This window comes from Muscardinus avellanarius (genome assembly GCF_963383645.1).
Source record: "Muscardinus avellanarius genome assembly, chromosome: 5".
NCBI classification, from domain to species: domain Eukaryota; kingdom Metazoa; phylum Chordata; class Mammalia; order Rodentia; family Gliridae; genus Muscardinus; species Muscardinus avellanarius.
The window spans coordinates 33,539,978-33,561,301 of NC_137790.1; the positions used below are offsets into that span (position 1 = coordinate 33,539,978).

General features: G+C 34.1%; 1 protein-coding gene across 1 annotated transcript in view; it reads right to left on the reverse strand.

The window, feature by feature from the left end:
* Positions 1-21,324, reverse strand: part of ROBO1 (roundabout guidance receptor 1) — a gene marked incomplete at both ends in the record, with an annotated part of 827,137 nt that overhangs the window by 138,923 nt on the left and 666,890 nt on the right. The window contains one exon of the mRNA XM_080696486.1: positions 14,707-14,864. Coding sequence (XP_080552612.1) covers positions 14,707-14,864 — 158 coding nt within the window. The remainder of the gene's footprint in view (positions 1-14,706; positions 14,865-21,324) is intronic.

The window sequence follows — 21,324 nt, forward strand, 5'->3', positions numbered from 1 at the left end:
GCCATCTGGCAGTAATTTTGTTAATGCACACCAGATTATTTTACAAGTGTACGATTTATCACATTATCAAAATTCTTTAGTTTCAAGGAGATAAAAACTGAAGTGCTCAGATGTTCCCAATAGCTATTTGGTTAAAGCAACTAGCATTCAGACAAAGAAAATGTATAATCAGCATCAGATTAGAAGAGATCTCAGCCTCAGCATAAAATCTGAGATTATTCTTTGGGAGGGAATTGTTAAATAAAAGTGATAATATAGACAAGATGGGAAGATAGATAAAAGTTAACCTTGGCCAATTATAAATAATGAATCCCAGCTCTCTTTAATGGGTTTGGATTAAAAAATAATTTAAAACTGGATGGCTTAAATTTTTTCAATTTCTGCAGAATATTTATAAGCTTCCCTAATAAAGATGGAATCTGATGTGATTGTTTATGTCTAAAATTGAAAATTTTTCAATTTTTTTTCAATTTTGGATCTCATGTTAAGGAAAGAATGCCTTGTAAAATGCATGCACTATTGAAAAAAATTGCAATTCATTTAGGTCGATGTGAACAGGAAAACAAAATGCATCGGAGCCATGGTAAGCAATCACAAAGATTAAAAGCAATTAGAAAAGCCATTTTTTTAAAAGAACCAAACAGTTACCAAATGTATTCTGATATCATTTAGATATTTTCCAAATTAAAGATAAGCTTTGTAAGCAATGCTTTAGGAAAAACTTTAAAACTATAATGTTAAAGAAGCATTTCATCTGCAATTAATAGAATCCTGAAAATAAATGGGTTTAATAGCCATCCTTGAACTCACAAAAGATTGTGCCTTTAATATGGCTAACGACTTTAACTGATAATTAAACAAAGTGCTCCCAGACAGTAGTAAAATCTCACTGGTCCATGGCCATTTGGAGAAATTTAATGGCTTGGTCGGATATATCAAAATGCTTAGAACTGAAGAAATTCAGCTGCTTGAGTAAGCATATATTGAAAGGAAAAGGAAAGAAAAAGGGGGGGACAATATTTGCATGTCTGCCTTCTGGGTTGGAATAGTAACCTAGTCTCAACTTCATATTACAGGCATTGCCATCTGACAATGTGTGTGCATTTTGTCATAATACCTCTGCTTAGCATACTGTATTGATAATCACTTTGAAATATGATGTTCACCATTTTGGGCTGATTACTCAAACTTCTGAGACATTTTATGCTTTCTGAAGGACATATTCTGACGGAAATATTGTGAATGCTAACCATCAGCATACTTCCATATCAGGTTTTGGCCCAGTGATTGTGAGTTGGCAAAATTTCCCAAGAAAGGCAGCTTTGGAAGATCTGTCAGGCAGTCCACTATGTTGTTTGCATGCTGCTTTGACTGAGACCAACATTTGGGTGGAGCTAGCTTTTTGACAAATATGAAAAACTGCTTTTGAGGAAAACTATTTTGAAAAAAAGTCAGGACACTAGAACATTTTAAGAGATTTAACAGAATACTGACACCATGAAACAATCAAAAGAGCATTAAACACCAGTGTACTATAGTGCTCAAAATGTTTAAGATTACTCAGAATTTTTAAACATGTGGGTCCAATTACTCAGATGAGAGTCTGTTGCACTACTTGGGGAAAATTTAAAAAATATATCATTTCCCAAAGCCACCCAAAATTATTTCTTAAGTTATAAAGTATATAATCTGGAAGTTTTTGCCCTCTACTATTTAATTTGCATCTAAACACATTTATGTCTTCAGTATGGTTTTTAGTCAATTTGCATGGACTTTTAGAAATGTTATGAGGAAATGCAAGTAGGTATCTTGAAGGACCTGATTAAGAATGGCCATGTGAACATTGTAGAGTCTAGTAAAGATGTACATTACATAAAGAACACATAAATTTGTTGCGTATCTATAATTTTTTCAAAAGAGGACATACCATTTTTAAAGTGTGGTTTTTGTTTTATTTTTACTAAATATCAAATTTAAAAAGGTTATTTTAATTGTCAAAGATAAATATTTCTGTTCCCTCATTTCTCCAACTTTTTTAATATCAATAAAGAATACAACTGAAAATCAAGATAGGAGTACTGAAAATGACTCTCTGAGGAGACTGCCATTGATATCCCTCAAATATCTCCAATTACTATGCCTGGATTCTCACAGTGATCATAACAATTAGCCAGGAAAGAAGTTATTACTCTAATATTTCCAATAATTAAAGGATTTTACCAAAGGCTAGTTGTTAGTGCACCTTCAAAACAGAAAGCCAGACATAAGAGAACTTTTCCTAAAATGCCATAAATTAAACTTAATGAAGTATTTAAGTTGCTGTAATTTTTTAAAAGCAATTGTGAAACAAATTCAGAGATTCCACTATTTAAGGTTAATTCGAATGCATTATTATTAACCTAGAGAACATAAAGAATACTTCACATCAATGCAAGTCCATGCTTTTAAATGATGAATAAAGAAGGAGGGGAAGTTAAGGCATATCACTTTCAGTACTGTTATCAAAATAGGAGATATTGAATTTAAGATATAACATAAATGGAAAAATTATATGAAAATTATCCAGTAAAACACTTCATGGAATTTATTTTGTTGTTAAACTGTATCATAATCAAAGTGAGACCTACTTTGTCATGAGAAAAGTTAAAATTTCTGAACTCTCCTCTGGAAAGGTTTGGCACTTACTCCAGACTCAACACTAATCCATTATGTGACTCAGGATAAATCAACTTTCCTAGTTTCCCTTGTATTCCTAAAATTGAAAGAGCTTGTTGCTCACAATCTCTCAGGTCAGCTCCAACTCTAGGATTTTGTGATTATCTGTAAATCACTCTTGAAGCAATATATTTTTTGCTCACATAATCTGTATAGTATTTGCAATAATTCTTTTTTTTAAGCCAATGGAAACCCACACTTTCAAAAAGAGAAATGGAATAGACAACACTTTCTTATAATTTTATGAGAAAACAAGAAAATAAACATATTTTTCATGATAATAAAGTTAATAAAATCAAATATTTTTAAATTAGGAACATTTTAGCCTAGGTACCCTAGCAGTCATTATTTCTAAAATATTTCATTCACTTAACATTTTTTCCAAATAACTTTTATTGAGCCCTATCATAAGACTGACAAAAAGAATATAGCTTGTCCTTTAAATATGTTTTAGGCATATTAGGTAAGCAATATTTAAATCATGTTACAAACGGATGATAAGAAAAATGCCTGGTAAAAGGAAAAGGAACAAATAACAAGAAAAATAAACCTTGTGTGGATACTCAGGATGCAGTTTTGCAGAAGGCTCCTCTGAAGAAATAGCCTTCAAGTTTGTGCTTGAAAAATAAGTGATTTAGACAAAGGAGGTGTAGCAGTCACAATATTCTAGGCAGACAGAAAAACATTTACAAAGACTCATAAATTGGCAATTAGCTGTTGGTATCATTATGGTTTATATTTGAAATGTCCCCCAAAGTCTCATGTTGAATGTCCCAGGTGAGTTGGGCATGGTGACACATGCTTGTAATCCCTGCACTTGGGAGGCTGAGACAGGAGGATTGCAAAAGTTTGAAGCCAGGCTCAGCTACTTAGTGAGGCCTTCAGCAACTTAATGAGACCCAGTTTCCAATAAAGTAAAAAATAGGTCTGGGAGTATATCCAGGAGGTAGGCAAGCCCCTGGATTCCACCCCAAGTACCCCACACACACATACACAAAAGTCCCCAGTGCAGCCAGGTTCAGAGGTGGGCTCCTGAGTGCTCTGACCTCATATGCCCATTAATTCAATAACTAAATGAATGGATTACTGAAAAATGGGACCTAGTTGGAGGAAGCAGGTGACTGGGGGGTGTGCCTGGAAGGATTCATCTCCCTAGCCCCGCTCTCTCTGTCTCTGCACTCCTTCCCCAGCTCCTGTTTGTTCTGAGCTGAGCTCTTCCTCCACCAAACCTTTGTGCTATGATGTTTCTGCTGTAGAGCCAGCCAGCTATCCATGGACTGAAATCCTCTGAAACGATAAGCAAAAATAAATCTTTTCTCCTCTAAGTTATTCTTGACAAGCATTTTGGGCAAAGTGATGCAAAGCTAATTAAGGGTATTCAAGTTTGTAAAAGCACATCTAGTATATGAATAATAAAAAGCTAAAGCAACAATCTAATCCTTATCAGAATTATATCTATAACTGTATCTAAATTCACTTGGGTGCTAGAACTGAGAATGTCTTAGTTTAGTATAGTCCTTTCAAAAGTATGCTTTGTTTTCACACGTATCTTGGAAATACTTGGTTTTATCATCATCTATCATCTACCTACCTACTATTTACCTACCTACCTACCTACCTACCTACCTACCTACCTACGTATTGGCTGTACCAGACATGATGTGCGTATATACAATTATTTAAATAGATTTCCAACTTTGTGGTAAACTTCAGGGTATTGCTTAAGAATATGAACCAACCTTTCTCAAGCAGCATTTCTCATCTGAATCATAGAATTTCTCAATCCCCCAGAGGACAGAAGATGACTAAAACTATTCTAGACTGATGGGAAAAGAGTTGGTTCATTACACAGAGTGGATGCCTTAGAGCATGAAGGCATAATTCTCTTGTAGAATCACCAGTTGACTACCACATTGCACAACAAAGGCGTACTCAAAATTTAAACCAATTTCTCCATTTCAGTATCAGCCTAAATTATCTACTTAGTCATAATGTTCACCTATTTGCTTTTTGTTATTTTTTACGTATGTTGCATGAATACGATTTCTCATTCAATGTCACGTATACATAAACAACTTACTTTAACTGTCTAGGATTAGGGTAATTTACTATTCCTGTTTCCTCAGAACTTAATACACTTGGTGATTGTGTACAAACTGGAAATACTCTCACAGCTATTAATCAGATATAGATAAGGATGTAGGCATACGAGATATAATGATAAGTTTCTTCATATACACTTATGGGCCCTTCTTTCATATTCAGAAAAGTTGAAAGTACTATGGTGCAAATAGGTCCTGCTTTTCTTTTTCCATAAAGTTTTTGATGGCAAAATGCATCCAGAGTTTATACTTACAGGTATACTTACCCAGAGCTTCCATTACTAGTATATATAGGATGTGTTACCATTTACAATGGCATGTATTTACTTGCTGGATTCCCACCACAACATAGGGAACTGACATAGGTATTTATTAGACAACTCATTTGACAGATGCAAACAATGAAATTTACAGACATGAAGTGTCTTTTATGAGATCATGCATTTAACTAATGTTGAAATCCTAAATTGTAAAGTGCTCTTATGCCAAAGCCTCTCCATTAATCTACCCATCCAATGTTTCAAATATTAAATTAAAAAACGAAGAAGTAGGATAGAAAAAAATTAAATTCACACAATTCTTCAATCCCATCATTCATGTAATAAAATAATACTGACTTAACTTGTATTTAAATCATGAATTTAAAAAATCACTTTGTAAAATATAGAATGTGCATTGATGCTTTCTGTAAGAAGGACAGGAAAAAAATTCATTTCTGGTTTACCACCCAGTTTCCTTTGACCTTCACACAACAGAAATTATATTTTTATTTTACAGAAATAGAAATTTAACTTCTCAGGGAAGAGGGGCTCTATGACATCAGCTGCATTAAGTGTGTTGATTTCCTCTAGGGGAGAGAAGAGGGAAAGGAAGCAACAGACACTGAACAATGAAAGAAATTGGAAGACCAGAGGAAAGCACTAATCGAAGGAAGGGAGGAGGAGCAGATGGTTTAAGAGAGAGACATGTGGGAATTGGGGGAAAAGGAAGCAATTGGCAAGGAGTGGGCTGAATGCCAGATTTGTGAAGGATCCGGAGGACATTGGGGATTTGGATGGGATATGAGTCAGCTGCTTTTCACCAAAATATCACACCAACAAGGGAAATCAAAGGAACCTGCAAAGACACACAGGATGTGGAAAAGAACTGGAAAAAGTTACAAAATATTATGTACTAACAATTTTGCCTTTTAAGCATGAGGATGGGGAAGTGTCGATTAATTTTTAATGCATAACATAATTTTAAGGCATAGCATAATTTTTAATATATAATTTTAATGCATAGCAATAGCAAATATTTAGTTTGCTTATGGAAAAATGATACAGACAAGATCCTCCTATTTATTTTTAGTTTTTTTTACTTATATTAATATAATTTCTCATCAATGTCACATATAAATAAAACAACTCACTTTAACGCTCTAGGATTAGGGTAACCTAATATTCCTGTTTTCTCAGAATCGATGAGTTTTCCATAACTAGAATTTTCACTGTTAACACTGGGAATGTTTTGATTAGTTCTTTTGGCTAAGGTAACACTCTTAAGGAAAAGCTCCTAAATGTGTTTCTTTATCATGTTAAAAGTTCACTTGTTCTGTAAAATTTTCCCCAAACTTTTTTAAAGAATGGATAAAATCTTAATTTAGTTACATGATAAGTAGATGAAATTGATCATTTTTTTTTGGTTTGAAGTACAGTTTTGCTGGAAATAAATAACAAGTAAAAATTATTTCCCTATAATCTGAATTATTTTTCAAACTAGTAAAAAAAAAAGCCATGAAAACTAAAAGTACTTGTAGCATGATACTTAGAGTATAGGCAGGAAGAAGAATAAAAAAAATTGATGGCAATGCTTGTCACAAAAATAATAAAGGCCAGGCATGGTGGCACATGCTGGTAATCCCAGCATTTGGGAGGCTGAGACAGAAAGATCAAGGTTCAAGGATAGCCTCAGCTACTACTTAGTGAGGCCCTTTGCAATTCAGTGTGACCTTGTTTCAAAATAAAGCATAAAAAATAGGGCTGGGGATGGAGCTCAGAGGTAGAGTGTCCCTGGGTTCAATCCCCAGTAACTGCAAAAAAAATAAAATAAATAAAATAAAATAAAATAAAGAATAAAAAATATAAGGCTGGAGGTGTCATTGGGAGGTAGAATGCCTCTGGGTACCATCTCCAATAATGCAAACACACACACACACACACACACACACACACACACACACACACACAGTAAATGTCACAGAAGCTTATCTCAAGCAAAAATTTCAAACATAAAAAGATGAACATCTCTTAAGTTATCCCTTTAAAATGCTAAATAAGCCGGGCCTGGTGGCTTGGAATCCCTGTGCTTGGGAGGCAGAGACAGGAGGATCATGCAGGTTCAAAGCCAGCCACACTGGCTTAAGAGACCCTGTTTCCAAATTTTAAAAAAAGTATAAAATAGGTCTGGGAGTGTAGACCAGAGATAGAAGGGCTTTCAGGAACCCCAGTACCACCAAAAATAATAAATAAATAAATAAATAAATAAATAAATAAATAAAATCATCAATATCAATGACAAAGGTCATTACAAAGCAATTAATTCTGGAATTTCAGAATCAAATCTAGTCAGATCTTACTAGGTGTGTTGTGTTGTTAATTTTTTTTACTATGTTTTATTATACAAAATTACCAAACCATTACATCAATAAGATTTCATGTAATTCAACTTCCTATTTATCACGTAATTTTGCATAAATTGCTTAAATTTGTAGCAGCAACATTTGAAATGTGTACCAATGTATAAATGTATCTAATGGCAACAGAATTAGCTGATTCACAATTTGAACTGTTAACTATAAAGAAGATTCAGTTGAATCACTCGCTAATTCATAATATCACTCTGTGTGTGTGTGTGTGTGTGTGTGTGTGTGTGTGTGTGTGTGTGTGTGTTTGTTGAGATTAAACCCAGGGGCATTCTACCTCTATGGTACACTCCAACCATATTTTATTTTTATTTTGAAACAGGGTCTGAATAAGTTGCTCAGAGCCTCACTAAGTTGCTGAGGTTGGCTTTGAACCTGTGATCTGTCTGTCTCTGCCTCCCAAGTATTGCAATTTATAAGTGTGTACTACCACTGCCAAATCATAATACCACTTTTAATATAAATTCTTCTTTCCCTAAATGCCAAATGATGTACAGTAATTTTCATACTCTATAGACAGTCTTTAATATCATCTTAGGTAAGATTTCTGTCTTCAGAACGAAGAGTTTATCTGAACTATGGTCTGGGAAAATTTACTCCCTCTTGTACCATCTTTTGTGAAACTACTGAATTCTTCCAAATTTTGTAGTTAATTTCTATGTTATAGATTTCATTACCGAAGTTAATTAGAACTAACTAATCTTGAATGTTAACAAGCACAATTTCAAGACTGCCATGACCTCTCCAGACCCTTGAAAAAATAAGACATTATAATTGAATCTAAGGGATACTGTCATCCTGAGTTCAAATTCATATTGATAGCATGTGAGAATATTTATACATATATATATATGTATAAATCCCTACAAACCCTATAGAAATTGTTAGTAAGCAAAAAGCAAGGTGCCCATCTTACTGCTATCCCCCTGCACTAAGCAATTTGGAGTTGGCTAATGCATTAGCAAAATTTGGGGAATTTATCTGAATGTTTTGTTTGTAGAATTATATATAAATTGTTTAGAACAGGCACTTATAGTAAGTGCTAAAATAAGTTTTTAATGTCATCCTAATTGTTATCTTATTTTCTAGGAAACTGAGTTGAGTGGGAAAATAGAAAGAAAATAGCTCATTTATTACGTGATCAAGTAAATGAAATAATACAAATATCCAATATGTAACTAGTGCTTCATATACAATAGCTATTATATTGTTGATATTCCTACAATATCCATTTCTAAAATTTTATACTTAATTAAAATTTTTAGATGGGAGACTTAAGTAAAAGAGCATTTACAATTAATTTTCATGACACACTTAAGCAAAAGGGCTGAATACAAAGCCTTAAACAATATTAAAATCATCCAAGTCAATAATTATTTAAAAATGGGCTCAGTTCTTAATAGACTTACTATATTTTTACAATGTTTTGGACTGAGTAACCTTTTCCTCTCTCTCAATGAGCTTGCTGATTGCAACATTTTAGTACTTATCTGGAAGAGATATCTCATTCTATGCAGAAATCCAAAATCATACTAAAGTTTCCTTTGAACCTTTATAAATATACATTTTAGCTTTTGTTTGAACTAATCTTGTAAGTGGCCATCTTTTTGAATATTTAAGGCCTTTTATAATCTAGCAAAATAGTTGTCATGTTTATAATAAATTTAACTTTTTATTCAATTCAAAGGCATTTTACTTTTTAATTTAACAGGAAATTATTTTAATTTTTTGTATTCATTTGTTTTCTTTTTTCTTTTCTTTTTTCTTTCTTTTTTTTTTCAGTACTTGGGATGGAACTCAGGGGCATTTTACCTCCGAGCTACACCCTCAGTACTATTTTTTAATCTTTTTATTTTTAGAAACAGGGTCTCACTGAGTTGCAAGGGCCTAGCTATGTAGCTGACGCTGCCCTTGAAGTGCAATCCTCTGGTCTCAGCCTCCTGAATGCTGGGATTACAAGCATGTACCACCACGCCCGGCTTCCATTTGTTTTCTAAAGTTAACATTCTCTTTTTATGCACTTAAAAATATCTTAATATTATAATATTACCAAAATTTAGTCAATCAAAATACATATATCACTTTTTGTAAGGTTCATATGAACATCTCAGCATATCAAAAAGAAAAATTCTCAGTTATCTCATTCATCTCTATGAAAACATTTGTTCATAAAGATGGTTATGACCTAGTTTCAAACACAGAAAATAAATCAATTCAATTCAGCTTGCTAGTCAAACTATATCTAACTCTAAATATAAACATTCATGTCAAGAAAAGGAAGACACTAGAGACAAACATTATTTAAGACCTCTTTTTTTCTAAAAAATATATGCCAAAAGAGTTTTAACGGATTCTCTTGTCATGTGGTAGAATAAGAAAATATTATTTATATATTCCTGCTTTATAATCATCATGGATCTAATATTTGGCTCAGATTTCAGGCCAATGCAAAAAGAAATGCCTTAAGAATATAAAAAATACAGGTGCAGCTACAATTCAGTTACATATTTTCGCTTTATGTAGGGTGTGTCTGTGTTCTCACAGCTGGGAGATATGTTCTTTAACTTTTCAACAAAGAAAGCCACCACATTAAAGAACTCTAGAAATTCCTATAACTAAAACTGTAGCAATAACCATGCCTTCTTCAATTGCATTTCATAAAAAATACCATGTGCTTTAATCTCCTATTCTTCTGTACTCACCACATTTGGCAAAGTACATTAACAAACAAAATGAGTATGAAGCTTTAGAAAGAAGAATCACATAAAATATCTAGTAACCAACATCTACTAAGAATTTATTCTCAATTTTTGAAAAGAAGAATTGGAAATGGCATGCATTCTACATATGACTAAGATTTTTGTTGCTATTTTAATTACTCAATTTTAATTTTGCCTAACGGAAAGAAATAAAACAAAAACAATTATGACCTAAATAAGAACAGTGATTTCAACCAAACTGCTGATTTTTTAATCTATTCATTCCCCCTAAATGTATAAATATGCTTTTTACCTCTACTGTTTTATCAGTTCAACAGTCATAATTTATACAAAACACACAGATGGTCTTAGATATAGTAAAAGTTTCAGATGTTACAACTTCCTGACATATGGAACACTATTGTGGATCATCATTTTGCCAGCATTTAAATGATTTTAAATGATTTATAGATTAACCTCTTGGCACCATTTCATAGTCATAGCTTGGTACAACTTAAATTTTTTGGTTACTGATTGGAAGTGGTTCCTGTACTGACTCTACTGATGGAGTTGGGTAACTAGTGCTTTTTGATTAGAGGATGGACTCTCTCTAAACAAGGAAAGTAAGTGAAAATTCTAAAATACATTAAATATTTTGGCATAAATGATAAAGTTTTGTTTAATTCAACACAGGCTACAGCAGGAATTTCCAAGATTTTTTTAAAAACCAAATTTACTAGAGTCGTTTTAAGCTGTGAATTCTGCAAAAGTTAACATTCACAAAACATAACCTTCAAAATTAATGGGGAGCTTTCAAAATACAAGATTACTATCACTTTTTTTATTTTTATCTACCATATGAGATACAACACAAAAGAGTCCCTGTACATACTCTAATTTAATCTTTCCAGTCTGTTTTGAATCAGTTCAGTGAGATTTTAACCTCTACCATTCTACCAAAATGGCTCTTCTCAGGGTCATCCATAAGTAACCACCACACTGTTAAATCCAGTGGTGAATTCTCCATCCTCATACAACGTGAGCCACCAGCTACACCTCACTTGATGGCTGCCCCCTCTTTAGAATGTTGTTTTTCCTTGGCTGCCTTTTTGGTTTTCCTTCTTTTTCACTGACTGCTTCCTCTCCATTTCTGCTGCTCTTCCTTCCTCTTCTCCCTGAGAGCTAAGCCTTGGATCTCTATTTCTTACTACCTATAATCATCCTCTTGATGGTTTTAGTCTCCAATCTTTACATAGTATATACACCATTGAGTTCCCTATTCATCAGGATTGGTTATATTATGCTGTGGTAAGAAAAGTTCAGAGACTTAATACCTCAATGATTAATTGCTCATTCTGTCTACGTCTCTGTCACAGGGAGCCTGCGGTGTGGAGTGGAAAGTGCTTTTGCACTGAACACAAGAGCCCAGGTTTTCAAAGTGTCCTCCACGTTGTAGTGTTCTATCTAGGACATGTGGCTTCTCTGTTCGCATAGTGGTAAATAGAGTACCCAAGGTTCATTCAAGTTTTGTACTTTTTTTTTTTTTACTCAGAATCCATGAAGATAAAAGAGTCAATTAGGTTTGTTCTAGAACAGGAGGCTGAGAAGAGCATCTTTCATCTGCTCAACAGGAGAGGACTATATTGTAACAACTATTTAATATGCCTACCATTTTTTTCCTCTTCCATCAATCTCAACTCTGAATTTCTGACATATGAAACTGCCTGTTTGACAAATATTCAGATTTCTGAAAAGAATTTTGAAAATATCATTTGTAAAACTGTGCTCTTGATATGTCTCATCCTAAACCTTCTTATATAATCAATGACATTGAATTTAATGGCATCTGTACCTTTTCACTTTTACGGGCAAACAAATGAAGGTAACCCTTGACGGTATTATTTCTCGCAAACCACATCCAATTTGTTAGCAAATTTTACTAGCCAATTGCTCTATATTCTATTCAGAATGTAACTTCTCCATACCTGGCCTCCCTTAAGGACCTGCACACACCATCATTCTTCTCTTACCTGGATTACTGTAAAATCTCCCAATGGGTCTCACTGTTTCCTACACTGCCACCCTCCAGTGTGTTCTCAACACCGCACAAGCTACTGCCCAGAAGCCTCCCATCCCTTCTTCCCACCTTACTCAGGAGAAAAACCAAAGTGCTTGGAAGGTCCTACTCAGTCTGACTGCCTATTACCTCTGCCCCCTGTACTGTCTCCTACAAATCTCTCCTTCACTCAATCACTCCCTCAACCCACATAGACTCTTTGCTGTTTAGTAAAAGTGTTCTCTGGCATCCCCTTAAGGTTTCTGAATTCACTGTTTTATCTTCCCCAAACAATATTTTTTCCAGATACTTGTATAGTTCCCTTCCTCTTATTTTTTCAAGTTTTTCCGTGAAACATTCTTTGATTAGGCTACTTAAAATTTCAATTGTTCCCAAACTCTAATAAATTCCACTACCACTAAATATTTTAATTTGATAGGACTTATTTTATTTAACAAATTAAATATAAACTTATTTAATTTTTTCTGTATATATTCTCTTAGAATACATTCTCCACAAAATCACTCAACAACTTTTGTTTTTTAATTCTGTATCCAGAACATTTAGGATTTGGGCATTAAATTTTATTAAACTCAAATAGGTAATCAGCAAAACATGAGGAAAATCAAGGATCATAATGGTTTCAATGTGTTTAAATTATTAAGGTAGACAAATGGGAATTATAGATTATAGTCATGAAATGATCTGGAATATATGGTTTTATGATTGGTGCATTGTAGCCATATACCCTAATGGAGTACAAGATGGTAAAGGCATACATGCACACAACATTTATTTAGCCCTACCCAACTCCCAACCCATTCCCTCCCCACTGTCTCTTTCTCGTGTTTGGTTTACTGATTGATTTTTCTATGTCTGTGAATGTACATCATGTGCATTAGGGAGTTTCCCTCTTACCCAATTACATCCCCCTCAGATAGGTCACCTGATTTGCTTTTCTAAGGTTTCTCCTTCCTCTTCCAGAGTTCCTCCTGTGACCCCTTTTCTCCCTAGCTCCTGCATATTAGGAAGAGCATCTGAATTTTTACTTTTTGTGACTGACTAATCTAACTTAGCATAATATTCTCCAGTTCCATCCATTTCCCTGAAAATGACATAATTTTATTCTTCTTTATGGCTGAGAAAAATTTCATTCTGTACATATCCCATAATTTTGCAACCCATTCATCTGTTGATGGACATCTTGGAATATCTTGGAATATGTTTTTAATGGTAAAAGATTTTCATTCTAATTGTGCATACACTGATTCTCTTACCAATAACAAGGGAGGCATTTGTTCCTACATTCTCTATTCCCCTGTGATTTCGACATCATTTCCCAAAGCCAGTGTTTCCACATACAGTTTTCACCTTAGCACGTGAATATTCAATACTTCTTAAAAGTAGAGCTAGGTCGTCCTCTCTCCAGTCCCTAGAATTTTTTGATTCATTCTAATTCTTATCAGTGCAGGAAAAATTTCTTGATTTTTCTTTCAAGGACCCAACCATATTTGACTTCCACATCCTTCTCTGTTTTTCTCAGCATTTAATTATTGGGTTAATATGGCTAAGTGGCTGTTCAGGACAAGTGTAAGCATTTGTTAGATTTATTTGGTCTGTATTATAACTTTGCTCTTTAGCAGTAACTTTTTTCCTGATATATACACATTCTCCTAGAAAATTTAAAATCCTAGCCAATGAAGTTGTAATAGATGTCTCTGAGTGTGTGCGCAGAACAAAGGAAATTCTGAAGAAGACTGCACAATCATAGAATCAATAAGCACTGGGTTAATTGAGTTGTTTCAGGGAAACAGAACCAGCAAAGAAGTCATACAGTCTTTATGCCATCCAAAAGAAAATACACTAGGACTTACCACAGAACAGGTCATTCTCTACTTATATCAGTACATGCAGTTGAAAACCAATAATCTATTCACATGATTTTAGTTTATAAGATAAATCCATCAATGACCATCATTAAGAATGAGATTTCATTTTTTTAGAAAGAATACTATTCTATAGTATAGTAAAGCACCTTATACAAAAGGAGAAAGACATAAAAAAATACTGAAGTGACTTATGAAGTCTTCAGGAAACATAATTATATAACTAATTTTTATAGAAAACACTTTTAACTGTAATACATGGAAAAGTTATACGCTCTGAGTTACAATAATAATTAGGTCTACATAAAAGTGTTAGCTCCAAGACACTAAAATAGAAATAACAGTTTTTCTTTAACTGATCTTTAAACTAAACATCACCATGCATTTTCTTTGCTTATTTTCATGCCCACACAGGGAGAATTGAAACAGTTATTTTAAAAGAACTGGAAATGAGCGCTAGCTCCAACCCTTGTCTAAGAACCTACTTCACTTTTCTCTTTTTCTTGAGTGAAGATATGTCCAATTAAAACTTCAAGCATCCCCCACTGTGGGATGAAGTACTCACAGTGATTCTTTCGTCTTTATCATCCAGTGGAGAGCCATCCTTCTTCCAGGAGATGGTGGGCTCAGGATGGCCTCGAGGAGGCTGGCATTCCATGACTGCAGGCTCCCCTACCGCCACCATGACATCAGAAGGGTTTTGTCTGAAGTCATCCCGTAGTACTGTAGGAACAAAATGAAATCATTATGCTCAAGAGCTATGTGCACAATCCTTCTCTGAATATCAGCAAAAGAAACATATGTTAGAATAAACTATTATGAATAGCTATTGCAATGTGATTCTTAAAAATACATATGTAGCCGGGCGTGCTGGCACACGCTTGTAATCCCTGTGCTTGGGAGGCTGAGACAGGAGGATCGCACAGGTTCGAAGCCAGCATCAGCTACTTAGTGAGGTTTTCAGCAACTTAGTGAGAACCTGTTTCCAAATAAAATATGTAAAAGGTCTGGCAGTATAGCAAGGAGGTAGAAAGCCTCTGGGTTCCACCACCAGTACCACAAAAAAAAAAAAAAAAAAAAAATCTAGCCAGGCGTGATGACGCATGCTTGTAGTCCCTGCGCTTGGGAGGCAGAGACAGGAGGATCGCGCAGGTTCGAAGTCAGCTGCGCTAGCTTTAGGGACTGACCCTGTTTCCAAAAATAAAGAAGTATAAAATAAGTCTGGAAGTGTAGCCCAGAGGTAGAAGGGCTTCCAGGAATCCCAGTACCACCCAAAAAAAAAAAAAAAATCTACTTAAAGAAAAATTTGCAACTTAATAAAGATATTTGGCCTTAAGCAACCACGCGAGTAGGGTCTGCCCCTGATAGCCTTCACACTTAGCATTTGTCCTCATTTTAACTGGCATTTCTTTCCTGCCTGTTGTCTAAATTTTTTTTATTCATACATTAATGAATGTAACTGAATCCTCCATTAACTTACAAGGCACATCTGGTGATATTCTATAATTAAATCATATACACATAAGATAAAAATATTAAAAAGTAAAGATATTTCTAGGCACACATTTACTTGAAAAATTAGATGGATATTAAAAATAATGTAAAATATTATATCATTATAATTGAAATATGAATAAAACTTTGTACACAGTTGAAAAGTAAATATTTTAAAAATCATTGACTTTTTCCATTATCACAAAATGAGGGAGAGTTAGAAGGCATCAATAATGATAACAATGCTGCTACCAACAGCATTACTTCTTATGTTCTAAGTTGTTGAGATATTTTATTGTATATTATTTCAGACTTACTTAGGATTAAATATATTACTTGCCCCATTTCTACTATTGCCCCTTTAGTGTGGAGGAGTAAATAATTCATTACTATGATCTTAATTGGATACTAATATACAATGTACATACTAAAAAACAAGCACTATTATTCACTCTGTGCCTGTAGGAAAATAAAAAATTAACCAAGTAAGAATTCTAGAAACAGTTCTGGTCTCATTAACTGGATAATAAATAATTGTGCATTAGAAGGCATTCATGGGTCTTAAACCACAGCTCTTTTATTTGCTAGATATGTAATCTTGAACAGGTGGCTGATTATCTTTGTTCCCTTATTTACTAAAAAGACAAGGAGAAACACACTTCAGTATAATGTCTAGTAAATAGTTAACTATCCCCTACTCCAATTCCATTGATCCTGTCTGTAATAAAATGTAAACCAGTTTAGAAACCTAATTTAATATATGACTTAAAATATTTATTGGTGTGCTATGTATACAAATTTTGAGTGATAAAGATGATTTATATCTTAAGATCGACTGAATTGACTATTTGATGCTATAACTATATAGTAGAATGGGCATCTTTTGTTCCAAAGATATTTAAAATCTTTTCATGGATGAATCACTACATTGCTACTAACTTATATCCAAAGCACTGTTTCAAAAATCACAACCACATGTGGTGTTTGTTTTTAAAACCCCAAGCAAATATGTAACTTTACAAAAGTACATTGTTTCCTCTTTTTTTTTACTTTCCCTTCCTCTATACCAACTTAGTATACGTGTGTGTGTGTGTGTGTGTGTGTGTGTGTGTGTGTGTGTGTATGTGACTAGGGATTAAACTCAGACCCAGCAGCCAGGGGTATCCTACCACTGAGCTATACTCCCAGTTCCACATTATTTTTTATTTTGAAACAGGGTCTCACTGAATTGCTGAAGTTGGCCTTGAACTCTGATTACTCTTGTCTCAGCCTCCAAAGTTCTGGGATTACAGGCATGTGCCACCATGCCTGGCTAAAGCAGTGCTTTTAAAAATTTATTGAGGCAACTTTGGAACGATCTGACTATGCTAATGCCTGGAAAATCGTGCTTCAAAGTCTTGTTTCCTAATATTTGGAAAAAATAGTTAAAGGAAAAAATATAGAAAATATGACAGAATCAAACTGTGGTTCATTCTAAATTCAATACTGTACAACACTAATCAAATACATAAACACAAAGATAACCTTGTTGAACTGAAAACTCTGGCTGCCCTTCCCACATAATAAAAGAATATGAAGACTCTCACTATTTATAAGCTTATGTTATTACTAGGTGTTAAGAATGTACCACAAACAGGGGACTTCCGGGAAGATGGCCACCGAGAAAAGCGGGGCTTAAGAGCCCCGCTAACAACCAATCTCCATTACCACAAAATCAGCGCCTTTCATAGCCAGAAAACACCATCACCAGAGAAACAAAAAAATCACCAGGCTCCAGAGAGAAAGTGGACTGAGAACTGAGCTCAGAGCCACACAGGAGATACATCGGCCTCACGCCCGAGGACGCGGCAGCAGCACCATACTGCCGGCGACAGCGGCAAATTCACCGGACAGCTACAGCAAGCCGAGGTGAGTTGCTGCGGAACAGCCAGGCGCGATTTCTCACCGCAGGTAAAATCTAAAGCTCCCAGTGGCTGAGCTCAGCACACGCTGCAGGGATTCAGAGTGGAAATCAAAACCAAGAAATACGCCAGCCTCACGACCGAGGGAGTAGCAGCGGCACCATATTGCCACTGGCGGCAGCAGCAGAGAATTCACCGAATCCAGTACAGCTCCATCTGCGTACTCAAGAACAGTGAGTCAAATTGCGGGCCACAGAGGAGAAATCCCAGTACTGTACTCCCTTGGACTTGACTCAGTGGGGGAGTGGCAGTGGCAGAGATATCACACCAAAGGAGAATGCGCAACCTGGCACCCCCCACAGTCTAAAGCAGCCTCTATCGACTCCCTGGGTCGAAGACACTGTGATACAACCCAGTAAAGGAGTAGTGAGGTCTGAGATACTACACACTCGAGATCCAGAGCACCTTAAGTGAAGTCATAGTGACCCAAGGGAAGAACCCAGAGAAGGCACAAACTTCCGAAATCATGGGAAAGAGGAATAATACTGGAGCAATGAATGCCCACAACCCCACAACATCAGAACCCGATAAAACAGAAAATCAGAGATTTCTAGAAGATCAAATCAGGAAAATAAATGTAGAAATAATAGAGGTGCTTCGAAAAGAACTAAGAGAGAGCCAAAAAGAGATAAAGGATGAAATTAATGAAGTAAAGGCCTCAATTCAAAGCACAAACAACCGATTAGACGACATGGAGAACAGAATCTTGCTCTTAGAAGATGATCATTCCAAAAATGAACGCATAGTTTCTAATCTAGAAAAAAATATCCAACAGCAGGAATCTGACATTGAAGAAATATGGGCCCATTTTAAGAGATTTAACCTAAGAATAATTGGAATAGAGGAGGGAAAAGAAAGTGAAACCAAAGGGATCAACAATCTCTTCAAGGAAGTAATAGCAGAAAAATTTTCCAAACATAGAGCAAGAGGTTGATACAAAGGTCCAGGAAACTTATAGAACTCCCTTTAGACAGGATCGGAGGAGAGGTCATCAAAATGACCAATGTGGAAGCCAAGCAGAGAATCTTAAAGGCAACAAAAACAAAGGGCCAAGTGACATTCAGAGGCAAACCAATTAGAATCACTCCAGACTTCCCAAACCAAGTCATGAGAGCCAGAAGGGCTTAGAGTAACATATTACAAACTCTGAAAGAAAACAACTACCAGCCAAAAATTTCCTACCCAGCAAAACTTTCTATCAAATTAGATGGAGAAATAAGAAGCTTCCATGACAAACAGAAACTGAAGGAATTTATGTCTTCAAAACCAGCACTAGAGAAAATACTCAAAGAGATTAACTACAAAGAAGAAATAGGTAACACACACCAGAACCAGAGAAACAAGATTTTCCATCCAACAGACAACTAAGATTGGTTATCTGTGGAGATTCATTATTTATGTTAGTCTTTAACCTATCTCTAAAGGGTATTGTTTGCCTTTATTGTTGCTAATTTTTAGGATTCTAGTTGGAATATTAATATACCTTCAGATATAGCATTTGGAAATATTTTATCCCATTATATTAGTAACTGTTAACTCTGGTTACATTGTCTTTGGATATATAATATTTTTTTTTTTTTAGGGAGTTTGTATACTCTTCTGTTGCCTGTGCCATTGAAATCATATCCAAGAAATCACTGCCAATTTAAATGTTGTGAGGTTTTATGACCCAGATTTTCTCCTAAAAGTTTATAGTCTTAAGATTTATATTTAGGTCTTTTATCTATTTTGAGTTAATATTTGTATATGGGATTAGGTAAGGGTCCAACTTTATTCTTTTCCATGTAATTATTATGTTTCAATAATATTTAGTTAAAAGATTATTATTTCCACCACCAAATGTTCGTGGAAACCTTGTCAAAAATAACTTGACAATATAGGGAAGAATTTAGCTCTAGGCTTTTATTTAACTCCAATGGTTTATATATCTGCCTTTAGAGTAGTACTACACTGTTTCAATTATTGTAGCTTTATATGGCTTGAAATCAGAAAATATATATCTTCTAGCTTTGTACTTTTTCAAGATCGTTTTGGGTATCTAGAGTCCATATTCCATATTAGGATAGATTTTTTTTCTGAAAAATAAATATATAAATATATGATAGTTTCACCTAAAAAAAAAATATTCTCTCGTAAGAAAGAAAGTAAAAAGAAATATTGAAATGTTATCTATAAGTCATCAAAAGCTTGGTATCAGACAAATGAAACTGTTATGTGAGATTATCATTTTTAATTTTGGATAAATTGCTATAATACTAGAAGTCAACCACTAAGCCAAGCATGGGAGGGAGGGATGGGGAGAGAATGGGGTGGGGATCGGGTGGGGGCTAACTGGGCGATGTGTGCATGTATGTCTACAAAAGTTTGTATCCCACTATGATGTATGAATACAGTGCACCAATAAAAAAAAAGAAAGAAAAAAAAAGAATGTACCACAAACAAATGCATGGTTTATCATAAAGCAAATGAATTGACCTTAACAAGCACCATATTTTTTCTGCTAGATAAAATTATTAATCCGTGATAACACCTCTGAAAATTCTTAATGCCCCTGAAACACTTAAAAGGAAAACACTTCAAGTAAAAGTAAATAATTTGCACAATTTTTATATGGTAGGCTTAAATCCAACTTGGTAATACTATATGTTATTTACAAATTGAGATCATATCTCAAATAAACCAACAAATAATAAAATGTTTTGCAAAAAATATCAAAGTCAGATAAATCAAGCCATTTTTCTATTTCTTATATTATTAGAGCTTTTACAGTTATAATGAAAAGCTAACGAAATGTAATCCATTAGAGTTTCTTGCTTAGATAATGCTTGTGTAATTATTTTTGCAGCTGTAAAGCATAAAGCTGTACCATTGCCCTCTGAGTGCAGGAAATTCTACATAAAACTATGAATTTAAGATTTTTTTTCTCTCTTCCATGAAGCCAATATTGTTGCACTTATTCTAAGCATTTGCTTTTGAGAAAAATATGGCACATATCATTCAGTTGTCTGGTTTTCTTAATTCATGTATATATTTAAATTATTAAAATAAAAATGAAATCCAAATTATTGGCAACATCATGGCAAAAATTTCAGTATTTTAAAATCCATATATTTATGGATTTTCTAACAACTTCTCCTTTTCTCTTCAAACACCTCTTTTAATCAAAGTACATATTTTCTGATGTTTTTATTTGAATAATATAAAAATTTTAATATTTAAAACTATATTTAAACGTTGTTTACATTTTAATATTAATTTGAAAAAGATCCGATAACATGAACAGTGTATTCAAATAGATATCGCCTAAAAAGATAAGTTACAGTTTATTCTGATATTACACTGACATTATATTTCTTTCATATTTATAAAGTTCATTTTATGTATAAAAGCTGGTACATAAAATTGAGCTCAAAAGCTTTTCAATCTCTCACTTTGTAAAATTAGAGCAAACATAAGCTTCACTGAGTATTTTAATTTTCTAGAGTATTTTGTCTTGACTATATTAACTACAATTAATCCTTTAAAACAAAATACAGTGTAGAATTATTTGATTTTCTGAAAAATTTTATACCAGTTTTAATAACATTATCATAAGTAAACATATTTTCAGAAAAGAATAAGATGAGTAATATTCTTAAAACCTATGTGCATAATGTTGAGAAGACAGGAAGCAAAGTGGAAAATAAGAGATAAACATAAACTTGCAAATCCGAAGGAGTCATTCCACT